Source organism: Taudactylus pleione, unplaced genomic scaffold, assembly GCF_031769625.1.
Source record: "Taudactylus pleione unplaced genomic scaffold, aTauple2 ptg000556l, whole genome shotgun sequence".
Lineage (NCBI taxonomy): Eukaryota > Metazoa > Chordata > Amphibia > Anura > Myobatrachidae > Taudactylus > Taudactylus pleione.
Genome location: NW_028284958.1, coordinates 8,362,380 through 8,378,468, shown reverse-complemented (window position 1 = coordinate 8,378,468; position 16,089 = coordinate 8,362,380). Strand labels below are relative to the sequence as shown.

General features: G+C 39.0%; 1 protein-coding gene across 1 annotated transcript in view; it reads right to left on the bottom strand.

Annotated features, from left to right (window-relative positions):
* ST8SIA2 (ST8 alpha-N-acetyl-neuraminide alpha-2,8-sialyltransferase 2) overlaps positions 1-16,089 on the bottom strand; it is a 315,422-nt gene that overhangs the window by 61,945 nt on the left and 237,388 nt on the right. Inside the window, exons 3-5 of the mRNA XM_088452858.1 lie at positions 12,489-12,617; positions 9,651-9,908; positions 4,588-4,881 (exon numbers count right to left, since the gene is read on the bottom strand). Of these exons, the coding sequence (XP_088308984.1) occupies positions 4,588-4,881; positions 9,651-9,908; positions 12,489-12,617 (681 nt within the window). The remainder of the gene's footprint in view (positions 1-4,587; positions 4,882-9,650; positions 9,909-12,488; positions 12,618-16,089) is intronic.

Genomic DNA, 16,089 nt, shown 5'->3' with positions numbered 1-16,089 from the left:
CTCTGCTAGCACCAGGGACATATTAAAAGAGGAGGGGGTCCGTATGCAGTATCCGTCCGGGGCCCCATCCGCTCTACCCGGCAGCCAGCAGTGCACTGAGCGCAGCAGACTATGGGCACTAGAGTAGACTTTAGTGCTATGCCAGAGTCTACAGAGACACGCGGCACGGCAGTTATTTCCCCGGCGATTTCCCTACTGCGCATGCGTAAAATAATGGAAAAATGGAGAAGCTGCATTTTACTTGCTCTTTGCACAGTGCTGCAATTCCCAATGCGGAGTATTGAATAAATGGGTGTAGGCCCCCTTGGACCTAGGGGCCATGTGCACAGCACACCCTGCACCTATTATAGATATGGTCTATAATATAAGTATTATAGTATAAGTAGTAATAGAGACTCTTTGTTGCTACAAACATAACTACAGACATAAAATAAATAATACTGCTCTTGTCAGCATGTTCAGAGTGCTGCATGGGGATCAAGCACACTGACCTACACCTGGTGATTTATATGGACAGGAAAATATAGACATAGCACATCTAATAACATAATAGAAAATAATTGCACATTTTCTATGCAGGAGAACACATATTCGTACAATAAGACTTTTTTCATATAACAGCAGCAATGGCTGCCTGTAAAGGGAGTAACAACATGCTGGACAACATGTACCTGTTCTTATAGTACCACTTTCTGAGGATTGTCCCTAGCAGAATACAAGAACATTTGTCCCTCTAATATTTTGCTCCAGTTATATGGTCTTTGCTATAACCTCACTGTAAACAAGGTTAATATTACAAATAACATGTATAATTTACGTTTTAATCAATGAACCACTGATTCATGTTACTTATTCCACTGAACCTGTAGACATTACGGGTGCCAGCTGGGGAGTTGATTTAAATAATAGAACTTGGTTTGCTAACACCTTAATGCATAAAAATCTTACTAATGTCTGTAAAAGGAGAACTGACTAGCTACATATACTGGGATCACTAGGAAAGTCCGGGGGGTGCGAGCTGCGCCTGGGTGTCACCAGCCGAGGGGTGACACCAAAGTGCTGGGTAGAGCTTATTTCCCCTTCTTGCTAGGGACCTAGAAGTGACGTGAGTGAGGGTGGAAGTGCAGTAAGTTGTCCCCACTAAAACAAGAAAGTTGTCCCCTCACGGGCTCGCTGCGCTCGCCACGCTTCGGGATCGGTGCCTCGCTACGCTCGCCACATGGTTATATTCTCCCTCTATGCCCACTTGGATTGTAGGGAATGATGCTGGACACTGGCTGATGATGTCAGGGTCCTCTCCGTGAAGGGGATTTAGACACTACCCAAAGTGCTCGCCCGCAATGACAGGAGCCGGGTGCTGCACTACATGCAACACTCGGCTCGTAGCACAGTGAGGGAGCCGGCACTTCACACAGGCTGGTGCCCCAAGTCAGCCTGCACCTCCCGCACCCCCGGTGTGAAATAAAAACGGGTGTTCGGACCGTGAGGCCACGCCCTCACCCATGAGGCCACACCCCCTTATTAGCCGGCGCCGCACCGGGTGCAAAGACAGGTAGGGATGCCACTGGCTACATGATAAGATATAGACAAGGGTACAGTAAAAGCCTAGATCGGGTTGAACATATAAATGACATATTTCCTTGAAAATAGAGGCCTGCTCATTTCCAGTCATACATATGGGAATGTATTATATGTCTGGCTTAGAGGGCAAATAAGCAGATGCTGCAGACATATTCAGGACATTTTACTGTGGTCAGATGTTTCCAACAAGAAGGATACTGAAATTCCAGAGGATGATTTTAGAAACTCAAAACAAAATGGTCAGGTTTGGTATTTTGCCATCATAGGCACTATGTTGTATTCATTCCTAAAATTGTTATCAAATTAGCAATAATTATTGATGAAAATATTAATGAAACCACTAAGGACATACAGTACATTTCTTAAGTGAAGAGATAACGCAGGTGAGGAAAGTAACTTTACAAACTACCTAATTGATCAAGAGTGTTGCATCTACATATAAAAATCCCATGAAGTAATTGATCAATGAAATTAAAGAATACAAGTAGAATCAAGGACTCCAAAAGGATGGTCTATATTTAGTTGGTTTTAGGGTATTGGTGAAAGTTTCCTAATAGGAGCCAAAGTGGTATTCATTAAGCTAGTGATGACGTGTACAGGAACAGCCAGACTATGCCAGTTATGATGGCGTAGGATTATAACCCTGCGTAATATATGTCCCGGAAAGGCATTACTCAACCTGTATGAAAAATCCTTGAATGCAATTTTCCCATGTCTTCTTCCCATCCGATTTGTTATGTACCTATCATTTTGTTTGTTCCTGATATGAACACTGTGTGTGTGCGAGTGTATATATATATATATATATACATATATATATATGTATATATATATATATATATATATATACTTTATATTTACAGGTCGGCCATAACATTAAAACCACTGACAGGTGAAGTGAATAACAATGATTATAATTTTACAATGGCAGTGTCAAGGGGTGGGAAAAATAGGCAAGCCTAAGGATCTGAGTTATTTTGGCAAGTGTCAAATTGTGATGGCTACATACCTAGGTCAGAGCTTCTTCAAAATATCAGGTATTGTGGGGTGTTCCCAGTATGCAGTGGTTAGTACCTACAAAAAGTGGCCCAAGGAAGGACAACCAGTGAACCGACAATAGGGTCATGGGTGCCCAAGGCTCATTGGTGCCTGTATTGAGTGGTCTTGCACCTGTGGCCCTATGCCACAGAAGAGCTACTGTAGCACAAATTGTTGAAAAAGCTAATGTTGGCTGTGATAGAAAAGTGTCAGAACACGCAGTGCATAGCAGCTTGCTGCGTATGGGGCTGCGTAACTGTAGACCGGTCAGAGTGCTCATGCTGACCCCTGTCCAAAGCCAAAAGCACCTTCAATGGAAACGTGAGTATCAGAACTGAATGTTGGAAGAAGGTGGCCTGGTCTGATTAATAAAATGTTCTTTGACATCATGTGGATGGCCAGATGCATGTTCATGGTTTACCTGGGGAAGAGACAGCACCAGGATTGCACAATGGGAAGAAGGCAAACTGGCGGAGGTACTGTGATTCTCTGGGCAATGTTCTGCTGTGCAAACACTGGATCCTGTTATTTATGTGAATGTTACCACTTACCTAAACATTGTTACAGTCGAAGTACACCCCTTCATGGCAACAGGTTTCCCTGATTGCTGTGCCCTCTCAACAGAATAATGCAGCTTGCCACACTGCAAAAATTGTTCAGGAATGGTTTGAGAAACAAATAGATGAAGTTTTTGACTTGACCTCCAAATTTCCAAGATCTAAATCAGATTGAGCATCTTTGGGATGTGCTGGAAATACAAGACTAAGCCATGGAGGCCCTACATTGCAACCTATGGGACTTAAAGGATCTTGACACCATATACCACAGGACACTTTTAGAGGTCTTCTGAAGTCCATGCCTTCATGGGTCAGAGCTGTTTTGACAGATATATATATATATATATATATATATATATATATATATATATGAGAAAAAACTTTGGGGTGCACTCAACTCACCAGACTTCATAAAAATATCCTTTATTTGATCCATAGGGTAAATAGAAACAGAGTAATGCCTATTTACCCTATGGATCAAATAAAGGATATTTTTATGAAATCTGGTGAGTGCACCCCGGAGTTTTTTCTCTTATAAATCTGGATTAATGGTCTCCCATGGGATTAATCGTGTAGCCTGATTATAGTATCTGGTTGGCGGCATTTCAATGCTCTATTTTGGCATTTTCATCAGGGTGCAGCACACCTGCACCCTGACAAAAATGCAAAAATAGAGCATTGAAACGTTGGTTTCATCATAGACTGAGTCTCATTCTTTCTGAGTGCCGCCGACCGGATTACATATATATATATATATCTATATACAAGCAACAGATGAAAGGCACTCAGAGAGTTAATAATCCAAACGACTACAGCAAGGTAGTATAGTCAACGTTTCGGAGCAACCTTCTTTATCAAGACCATATAAAAAATGCATTTTTTATATGGTCTTGATAAAGGAGGTTGCTCCGAAACGTTGACTATACTACCTTGCTGTAGTCATTTGGATTATTAACTCTCTGAGTGCCTTTCATCTGTTGCTTGTATTCTACATTTATCTGGTTATGGCATCGGAGCTCTGTATATTCTAATGTGCGTGTGAGTGCCGGATCTTCAGCATATCTATATATCTATATATATATATTACTGGCTCTGTGTTGTCATCATTATATGCTTAATAAATAGCTAGACAATTAAGACAACTTATTTCCAATCATGATTTGTTTTTCAATAAGATGCTCATAGGAGGGAATGGAACATAAAACATTAACTTTTTGTAAGTAGAAAATTTAAATTCATTAGAAGCTTGCCACATTCTGAATATTATGTCTCCTCTCTATAGCATGTTGGTCAGTATCTTACTGTGGCTTATAGATTACACACATGCTTATATCAGTTGAAAAATTATTTCTTCAACACATCACCTCTTTTACTAAAGTACTTAAGCTGTGATTGCAAGGTGAATTCTTACCCTCTGACCGCATGGAGGAGACGTAGAGAAGGGTAGGCTGTGTGCACATTAATGTGGTGTTTGATAATGAGGTCATTCACCCACTCCACACGCTCCTCTCCTCCTTTAGCCATGAATGCTGGAATCCACAGGATACTCTCATTCAAACTTTTCAGTCGCTGAAGAAATTTATCTTTCCAGGTGTCATTCACTAGGTCCTCAAAGGCACGTTGTACAACTGAAGGGTTCATGGTTACCAGGTGTGTCTTCATGCCAACATCTCTGGCATACTCCTCTACAGGTGCCAAATTACATCTACAAAAGTTATGGTGCAGTTTACTAAAACAGTACATCAAGAGTATAAATATAGCCACACAGAAAACAAATTCTAGGTTCTGTACTCCCCACGGACAATACTAATATGAACGATAACTACTGCAAATGATAAAAATATAAAGACTAAGGCAACCTGTGGGTTTCTAGAAGTGGTTGAACTGATAGCTCCGGGAGTTATTAAAAAATCAACAGATATTTCATAACCCTTTGAAAAATGGAGCAAGTTAGATGTATAAAATATGTTTCTTAGAAGGAGGTTTATAAAACCTTTGAGAGATACTGCCCATAGCAACCAATCAGATTCTGTCATTTTATAGACTGTACTAGATAAATTATAGCTAGAAGCTGATTGGCTGCTACAGTATGGGCAGCTTCTCCAGTCTATCTAGCTCAATGGTTTGATACCTCTCCCTTTTAGAGAGATGTGTATAACACCACAATCTTCCAACCCCAGTTTAACAGTAGCACATCATTGTCTATATGTTGGCTTAGAACATTGCATTTCAAAGTTGCCTACACAAGCACACCCATTGTTGCCTGAGCTGAAATAATGTGTGCTGCTGTAAACATTCTAATGCTCTGATTTATTTGCATGCTGTTATAGCCTATTTTTACTGCAGATCTATGTGTGTTGCTAGTTTTAAAGAATGAAGACAATAGGTGTTCTTTCCTTAGTAAAATGCGCCTTAACTCTAAGCAATGTAATTCTGAATGTTACAAACCACAGGTTCTCAAACTCAGTCGTCAGGACCCCGAACAGCAGAGCCGTAACTAGACATTTTGGTGCCCTGTGCCAGAAAGAGTATTGGCGCCCCCCTCATTTTTCAAAGGGACATAATGCACCCGAAAAAGGGCCATGGCCTCATGGGGTAGGGCCAGGGAAGAGATAGGGGAGGCCAGGAGATGCTGGGGATAAAATAAGAGGAAGCTACAAGTGAGATTGATAATAAATAGAAATTTGACAGGCCCAAACAGCGCCCCCTGACCTGTGGTGCCCTGTGCGATGGCACCGGCCGCAAAACCCTAGTTACGGTCCTGCCGAACAGTGCATGTTTTCCAGGACTCCTTACAGAATCACAAGTGAAATTATTAGCTCCACCTGTGGATCTTTACAATGCATCAGTGAGTAATAAGTACACTTGTGCGCCTGCTAGGTGACCTGGAAAATGTGACCTGTTTGGGGGGTCCTGAGGAACGATTTAGAGAACTACAGTTTCAAACTATTCCTTTCAGGTTTTGATTGGGCCTGAGTCAAAAATTAGCTGGAAACAAAGGTTTAGATCACATCTGTTGATGTATTTTTTTCAACTCTAATATGTCCCTGATTTTAATAGTTTATGACATAAGGCTCCAAGGTATGAAAAGACTTGTCCATAGTCACTAATCAGGGATCTAACCAGGCTTGCATCAAATCAGCTGTTCTCTCCTTCCATCAATGCAAATAGAGTCTTATTTGAATTCATACTTCCTTTAACGGGATCTTTGAAGTCACATTACTAATACTTCCAGTCTCTGAAGACAGTCTCTCCGTGCTGCCGTGACTCAATGGGCTTTGTAGTCTCTAATCTCACATTCTGCTCTGTGCACCTGTTGAGCACAGAGACACTGCGAGACTATAACTCAGCATGAGAGCTGCTGCCATTCCTTCAGATGTAAAAATCATTCTTAGCTCCAGACACAACAAACCAAGTGTAATAATAATGTGCTGTGTTTTTAGTGGCTTGTTTATTTAATAAACTGCTGTAGCTATTACAGAACATTTAGGTATATGTCAGAGCAAATAGTGCAATCATTTTCATAGGATGTCCTGGTATAGTGTTGTAAACAGTCAAAGCCACCACTGCGGATTCTGGCAAAACCACCCTCATGTTTTTTGGTTCAGTTTTGGATTCCTTAAAAATCGATAAAAATTTTTATAAAATGACTAAAATCATATAATTTGGACCTGTTTACATGCAATCCAAAACTCGAGTTTGGCTTTCAATTCTGAGTTCCGAACTGACAGCAGACCCAAGCCGGAACTCGGTTCCACTCTGAAGTCCAAAGTGATTCTGAACTGGGATTCGATTTGACTCTAAACCCATAAGTTCAGATGTGTTTGTATTTCAGAAAAAATGAATATATAATATATATATATATATATATATATATATATATATATATACAGTGTAGTCTATTTTAATCAGAAGCCAACCACATTAAATAAATTTTTCACTTAGGTTTAATGTACATCTCAGCATATTTTGGTTTGTTATATTGCCCTGCCGCAAAGTGCATTACATTGCAGAATTTAAACTTGCAAAACTCTTCCTATGGGGTCGGTTGAAGAAGCCGTGAAGAGTCAACATGTCGATAAAAATATTGACAGACGGTACTGTAATCATTGTTCTATTTTTAACAAAGGGTTAACAATGGAGAATCAAAGATCTCTATGACATTACCCTAGTTACAGAAGCTTACCAATGTCCCCATAGACCTCTATGGCAACATTGACTCTGAGAAATCATTAAGCTAATGGCGTTAGCTTATCATACCTGTGGGGTCCAATATTGCCATAGAGACTGCTGCTTAGGGGAATTTCAACAGTGCTCGCCAAGGAGCCCCGGAATGTTAAATAGTGTGGTAATACATTTTGTAACGCTGTCATATGCAGCGATACAGAATGATATTTAGCACTACCCACTAGCCATCATGGATAAATAAATGTATGCAAAATGTATTTCATATAACACAGTACAACCTGTGGGTTTCTAAGAGGTACTGCATCAAGTTAACATTGCTCATAGAAAGTTATATCTTCTGTAACAACATGAAGCAAAATAAATGGTTAATTTAAGTATCCCAAAAGCGTTTTTTAGGCACAGTCAACTTCTTTTAAAAGTGATACGACTGTGTATTTTTTTCTTCTCTGTTGCATGAATTTTAAGTTCATGTAGATTTTTACTAATGACTCCTAAATTCAACATTTTTATGTCAACTTTGGAGAACCCTGTGACTTTTCATGTGACATTTGTGGTTTTGTATAATATACTTTTTTATGTTTGTATGCAGTGTACAAACAAGGGTGCCCATTTGAACAAAAGTGTCTGCTTATATAGCGGCATGAATTACTGATATATCTGTAACAGCACAGTAGTTCTCATCCCAGACAGTTCTCTAGAAGATAAATAATATACAGCATAATGTGCAGACTACATTGGCACAGTAACAGTTTTTATTTAATGCCATTAGTCGACAAGTTGTGAATCACAGACGTTTGGTTTTCATGCCAAAATAATAGTACAGATTTCCAATAAATACACTTCCTTACAAAAAAAAACAATTCTCTGTCCAAGATCTAGCAAAACAGAAGTACTTGTGCCAAAGCAGCAGACACAAGAAAATATTACTTAACTCGCATTTAGTGGATTACTGCACAACCATTCTATTCTCCCAGAACACAAACTACTATATAATATACAACATTCTTTATATACGAATACATGCCTGATATTAATGTCTGTGTAAACAGTGAGTACTGATGTCAATAGGTCAGTGCTCATTACAAACATGTGTATTATAAGGAATTATACATCATCTTCTATAAATTATTACAGATATTAGTAGTGTCATCTGATTTCTGTGACTTGGGTAAAACTGGCTTTTCTCCAAAGGGCTTTTCCATATTTATTTATATTTCTTTTTTTAGAAGCTCCCAGGCCAGAGACAGCTATCTTCAGGTATTGAGACATAGCCAAGTTTGGGTTTCCAGTGCATACACATGTGAGACAGAGAGATGGTAGGACAGGTTAAGTAAAATTTTGGGACTCTTATTAATTTAAAGAAAAAAAAATCAGATTTTCGGAGCCTAGGGTACATGGTCTCTGCACTAAAACAGCCCTAGAGATATTACAGAAAATAATACTTGCTGCTGAAGCGTGTTGATACTAAATAAATATAACTAGCCTCAGGGCTTGTGTAGATGGGCATGTTTTTATGTTATTTATCTGAATCCCCTCTGATCTGCTTTTTGACAGGTGATTTGGCTATAAATGATCTGCCAGCAGCGGTCTCTTGATAAAACAAACAATGGAAAATGGCTGACAGGAATCAGGACATACAATATCCTATGCATTTTCTGTTACCTCCACAGTATACACACTGTCCATTTGACTCCACACAAGCACTTGCAACCAGAAGCAGATTGTTATCAATGGACCATTCAGCTCCATACAATCCAAACAACTATCTACTATATAACTCATTAACACAGAACATTCCAGAGCTCAAGTCATGGAACAGAATATAGTATCACATCAAATCTTTCCTAGCTTGACTAGTCCTACTATTTCTCCTTCTACCCAACTATTGTAACATTTTACTAGTAAACCCACAACAGGTGATTTCCATAATTCGCTGATTTCATTTTTTCTGTGATAAAGGAAAAATCTTAAAATAAGCACTTTGCAAAGAACGAGCCGCCTCTGCAACCCCTATTGTGCCTAATGCTAAATCTGTGCCTGCTTACACCAGGCATTTCTATTTCTTCATACTTTGAACAACAAAAAACCCCACAGCTTAATTCTTGCAATTTGTTCAGCAATTCATAAGGAAATGATTGCGCTGGAAAAGACCATCCATGGTCATGTTATTTTGCCCCATAGACAGGACAATCTGTTTGTAGATACAGTGACCTGTTAGTACAGTAGTTAAAGAAAATTGCCATGCTCAAAAAAAAATTCATAGACAAATATGATTTGCAATATTACCTTATGACAAAATCATGGGAATCAATCTCTTTTCCACAACCACTGTTAAGCAAAATTCCGGAATTTCCCACAATGGCGCAGGTCTTAAAGTGCTTGTTTTTCATAGGGGATGTTCTAGGTAAAAGTTCATATAAGTTCTTGGATATATTCATAGTACTGTCTCGATCAAATATGTAATGAATTATATCACCCGGCTTCAAAGTTCCTTTTAGAACTGAGATGTCTCTTTCTGCATCCAAGAAATGCAATATTTGTTTCCTGAAAAGACAGAAAGCATATGATTAAGTGTGAAAGAAGCTTTTAGCTGGAGGATAACAGGCAGTTATTTCTCAGTACAGGTTGAGTCTCCCATATCCAAATATTCCGAAATACAGATTTTTTTTTTAGCATGACTGTGATAGCGACACCATTGCTTTTTGATGGTACAAGGTACACAAACTTTATTTAAGGCACAAAATTATTAAAAATATTGTATACAATTTACCCTCAGGCTGTGTGTATAAGATGTATATGAAACATAAATTAATTTTGTGTATGTACACAAATTTTGTTTTAGCCACAAAATTATTGAAAATATTGTATAAAAATACCTGCAGGCTGTGTATAAGGTGTATATGAAACATAAATGAATTCTGTGTTTAGATTTGGGTACCTTTCCCAAGATATTTCATAATGGCATGTAATTATTCCAAAATACGGAATATTACGATATCCAAAATACCCCTGGTCCCAAGCATTTTGGATATGGGAGACTCAACCTGTACTTTAATCTTATCCAACATTCTCCAGTGCCTTACTGGTTCATACAAAACATTGCTGCTGCCAAAAACCCATCATTGTCAGAATTTACTGTATGTGTGCTCACTGAAGTGGATGTGCCTCTTACAATACATTCAAATAGTATTACAGTATTACTGATTTTGTGTCATGTCGAGTTTAGAAAATCTTCATTTCATGATCCAATACATTTATACAAAACATTCTTGTTTTTCTTGGTCTTCCTGAGAAGAAGTGTTCTGTTTGGCACCTTCTTTATTATGAGATAGTGGTGTGAATATTGAATTTACAGATACAGAGTAGAAGGCCATTCAGTGGAATGGAGAAGAAAGAGTGGAACACGAAGATTGTATCATCGGAACTTCACACTTCTGCAAAATGGCCTGTTCCGTCACAAAATTTCATTATCGACCTCTACATGAAATCTAAAGTTTTATAACTAAGTTATGAAAATATTACACACTAGCAAGGGCTTGTGTTGTATATCTGAGACACGTGTATTTTGAAACAGAAATAATTTTTCTTCATTAAAAATAAAATCAGTTAACAGCGCTAAGCAAATCGATGCATCAATATTTAATTAAGTTAACCAAATGTTTTGTTACTGCCATAATGTCTACCAGTTTGCATTGAAACATGATAAAAATTAGCAGTAGTAAAGCAAACAGGAAACATTCAATAGGAATATTTAGGTTTTCTCTACAAAGAATATTATTGTGTAAATGAGAAACTCAGCTTTCTGCAGCAACGCGTTTGTTTCTCTGGTCTGTATACAAGGTTACCTTGATTACAGTATTCATGTCCCATGGGACTTATTTATGAGTAAATCAGGGGAAAGTGCAGGGTTTTTGTAGGAGGATTCCTCATTTCCAATACCTCGGGGACGACTGACACATTTACATATAACATAAACAAATTAATATTTACAGCAATGATCACATTTCTGTACAAGTTTGTTATTCACTTCAACGAATAAATAAGCACTGAAAGAATGGTTCGGCTGTATAGTGCCCACTATTGGCCATGTCTGATACAGTTGTTGTTTTTTTCTTTCAATTATGCACCTTGTCCCCTTATTATCTATGTGAATTTTGGGGCTGATTCAGCAGAGGACGTACTTTCAAGTTTTCAGACAGATTCCCGATAATCATGCCCAGGACCCGGGACCGGCGAGATTGCAAGCAGGCACTCCTTTGCCTCTGCCTGATTACTGGGGTCACCCCTTTTCTCCGAGAGGTACGAGGCCAGGGTCAGCGTATGGACGCAGACTTCCTGTCCTCACAAGCCAGCCAGCCTGCTTAAGCTGAGACTTACTCAGCTGGCCGGTGCCGCACAACATTGTTACCTATATTGATCCCAGACTATGATCTCGGTAGCAGCGCTGGGAAGAAAGATGCTGACAAGAGGAGTCTCTTCTCTTCAGTCTCTTCCTGCAGCATTAGAATTTTAGCAGGACAGACTTTCAAAGCCCCTTGTGTGAGGTTTTGCAATTCCGTCCACTGCTGAGTCAACCCTATTGTTTGGAATGTTACACTAAGTAAAGGTATAATTGGGATAAATCATGGGCAAGTGTACATTTAGCAATTTTAAATTCAAATAAAAATGTATTAACCCTGTTCATTAAAAGGATAAATTAGTTAGGTTTATGTTTGGAAAACAAAGAAAAATGGAGTAAAAAAAATGTCTGACTTTGGCTTTAGCAATAGTGGGTAATCATAATCTTAAAAAAAAATAAAAATACTCATATTCTGGAATGTTATAACACTTTGGAAAAGTGAGGGAACTCCCTTTGAAAGACCCTTGACTAGAAAACACACAGTTTTCTTCTTTTAGTCAGCCAGAGATTATAACCACTCAGAATGAAGAAGTTTAATTACAAAGGTGATAAGTTGGATTGCGATATTTGAATTCTAATTTGCTTGATAACAAAACAACATCAAGTAATATCAGTTATCAAGTTATAAAACATGAACCTAGTCATAAGTAATGGGTAACATTTCTAGAAGTCAAGAGCTCTGGTAACTGCGAGTATTTTCCTGTACAATAACCAAGATTACGTACCTGATGTTCAGTGAAAGCGTTTGGTTGTGTCTCCATTTGACTGTTGCTGGTTTTATATTGGATTTGATACTCTCATTGCTTCTGTCTGTACCAGGTGGATCTGATGAGTTATTTATTGCTAAGTCAACTCTAAAAAGAAATAAATTATTATTAAATTTAAAAAAAAAACATATACACAGAATCTTCAGAACGCTGCTAAAGGCAAGATATTAAATATCTCTGTTATATATATATTTTTTACTATCTACATCTACTTTTCTGAAAAGTACAAACTTTACAAAGACTTTTAGAAAAAATAAATAAAACTACAATATCACCAGGGAATGACCAATTGCCTGTCTCCATACCACAGATCACTTACTTGTGTCTTGGGTGAAAATGTGTATAATTTCATGCCTTTCAAGTCAGTCCTGTGAACAGGCTGTATACAAATTACATGAACTCCATGTATGATTAGTAACAGTACCGTATCTAGGTTATACATGCCTACCCTCCTGGAATTCACGGGAGGCTCACGATTTTTTGGGTTACCCCCCACACCCACAGAAGGGTAAGCATTTCTCCCACATTCTGCCCACTTCCTAGTAAAGTGGGCAAAATTGGGAGAATTTCCACGGCGATCGTAGGTCCCTGTGTAGGAGGTGGGGCTTAATGACGCGATTCTTCAATAATCGCATTTAGCCAAGCCCCTTATGTAAATTTGCGCCAATTGTGGTAATTTACCATGAAGGGGTGGGGCTTAATTACGCAAATTGACAGGTCCCACCCCCATTCGCAACCCACCTGCTTCTCCTCCCCTGGCTTCTCCCTGGGAGCAGAAAGTAAAGGTAGGCAAGTATGATCTAGGTGGCACTTGACGTTGCACTGCACTTCTGGGCCACTTGATCATGGAGGCTCAGTGATGGAGCCCAGACCAAAAGGCAAGGTTTGGGTAATTTACGGAGAGAGACAGCAGCTCCCCATGGGTTAAAATTTGTGGCAGGCTGAGTCTTTCCTTGACCTTTATTTTATAGGCTGTGCCCATGTGTACCCTCCTTCTTGGCATTACTGTAGTCTGACCCCTACTTAATTGGCTTTTGTTATTTAAACCCCTGCTTTTGTTGTATTTGAGTGTTCTTTATCAATGTTCTTGATTCCCTTTCTCTTACCTGCACTGACTTCTCATGTCTCTCCAAACAGCCCTTTCTTCCTCTCATTCCAGCTCAATTGCCCATCCTCCTTGCTCAATGTCTTTATCTACTTCAACCTTCCTTATCACCACTTCAACTCCCCCTCCTGTCACACTAACTATTATATCTCCACCTCATCTGCATTTGAGATGGAAATGGCAAGAATGAGATAGAATGAATGTGTATGGTGAAGGATAGGGAGGATCCACAGATGGAGGATGACACCCAAAGGACTTAGGGAACAGCCAATGAGGCCCCCACCAGTGCAGAGGACCCCCCCCCCTTACCACCACCACCCTACCTTCTGCCGGTTGTACCTTCTTTCTATAGTCTTTGATATTTTCTGTCCTGGCGGCATCTTTCTAAAGACTTTTCCGGAAAGATGGTGCCGCCGATGAAATTTATAGAGGGGGAAGGGAGATTACACAACAGCGTACATATGTTCTGGGAGCAAGGTGTGCTCAGGGGCCTCTGTGCACCTCACCCTGTACCCATTATAGATACACAAGCTACAGCAATAGTAAAACTGAATGATTTTGCCTTTAAATTATATATTTACTTATGCTCCTATTTATGCTATTCAATGAATATCTACATATAAACTCAGCACTATAGATAAAAGCGCCAACCATCTAGGTTGGTGTTGCCTTTTAGTTAAGTGTTTGGTGCTTTAAGAATACTGCCAGACTCGCCAAATTCTCACCAGAGCCAGCATCTTGCAGGCTATTACATAATTCCCTTAGTGATGGAAAAGTAAATTGAATGATATACGGCTGCTTTTAGTGAATGGTAGAGAGAGCACTTCTAGTAAGGCCCCTGTTCTCTCTTCTGGCAACTGCATTTATTACATTTCTGTGAGGGACTGACTTAGAGGTGGCTGCAGACACGGTCTCGGCTGCATCCTTTCATAATCGTCTGTCTTCGACTTTATGTAAATACCACTGCAAAGCCCTTCCCTTGTGTACATCTGAGAGGACTGAGACACCCACTGTAGGCACTGTAATACTGCCTGGCACAGTAGCAAATAATAGCTCAACTTAGTTAACATCGGCAAGGTGTGCGACTCCAATTCAGGCCTTGTGTGTGCTACTGGAGCTCAGAGAGACTGTTTTACTATTTTCAACTATAACATACAGTACAGTAAGTGACAAATATCTCCATATTTCAATGTTGGCCATCTGCTCAATACAATTTCTTTATCATTTTATATACATTTCTTCCTATTTCTAATCCTTAAAAGTTGATATATATTATAAATACACATATAAACTCCTAAAATGACAATAGAACCAGGTGTAGTGAACATGATCTGCTTAGACCCCTTAGGACTTACTGGCCGCTTGTGCGAGCTTACATTGTGACGGGGAAAATGTAAGGTATACTGAGCTAAAGTGTAAATGTAAGGTATACTGAGCTAAAGTGTAAATGTAAGGTATACTGAGCTAAAGTGTAAATGTAAGGTATACTGAGCTAAAGTGTAAATGTAAGGTATACTGAGCTAAAGTGTAAGAGTAAGGTATACTGAGCTAAAGTGTAATTGTAAGGTATACTGAGCTAAAGTGTAAATGTAAGGTATACTGAGCTAAAGTGTAAATGTAAGGTATACTGAGCTAAAGTGTAAATGTAAGGTATACTGAGCTAAAGTGTAAATGTAAGGTATACTGAGCTAAAGTGTAAATGTAAGGTATACTGAGCTAAAGTGTAAATGTAAGGTATACTGAGCTAAAGTGTAAATGTAAGGTATACTGAGCTAAAGTGTAAGAGTAAGGTATACTGAGCTAAAGTGTAAATGTAAGGTATACTGAGCTAAAGTGTAAATGTAAGGTATACTGAGCTAAAGTGTAAATGTAAGGTATACTGAGCTAAAGTGTAAATGTAAGGTATACTGAGCTAAAGTGTAAATGTAAGGTATACTGAGCTAAAGTGTAAATGTAAGGTATACTGAGCTAAAGTGTAAATGTAAGGTATACTGAGCTAAAGTGTAAATGTAAGGTATACTGAGCTAAAGTGTAAATGTAAGGTATACTGAGCTAAAGTGTAAATGTAAGGTATACTGAGCTAAAGTGTAAATGTAAGGTATACTGAGCTAAAGTGTGAGAGTAAAACTCTTTAAAACCATTTGTTGAAAAAACAAACACAAAAATTACATTCAAACAAACAGTGGCCTCCTACACGTAACACTAGCTTCTCCTCACTTCATAGCCTGGCAACGCCACTTCACCCCTTCCTCCTATCGCACTCTCCCCCTTTCTCCCTGTCTCTATTTCCCCCTTCCTTCACCTGTGTCTCTCTGTCTCACTCTCTCCACCATCTCACTCGCACTCTCCCCTTCTCTTTACTTTCCCCCTTTTCTATCTTTGCCCTTTTTTCCCTTCCATCTCTTCTCCTCACCCCTTTTTAGCTTTCTTTCCCCCCTTTTTTCTATTTCTCTC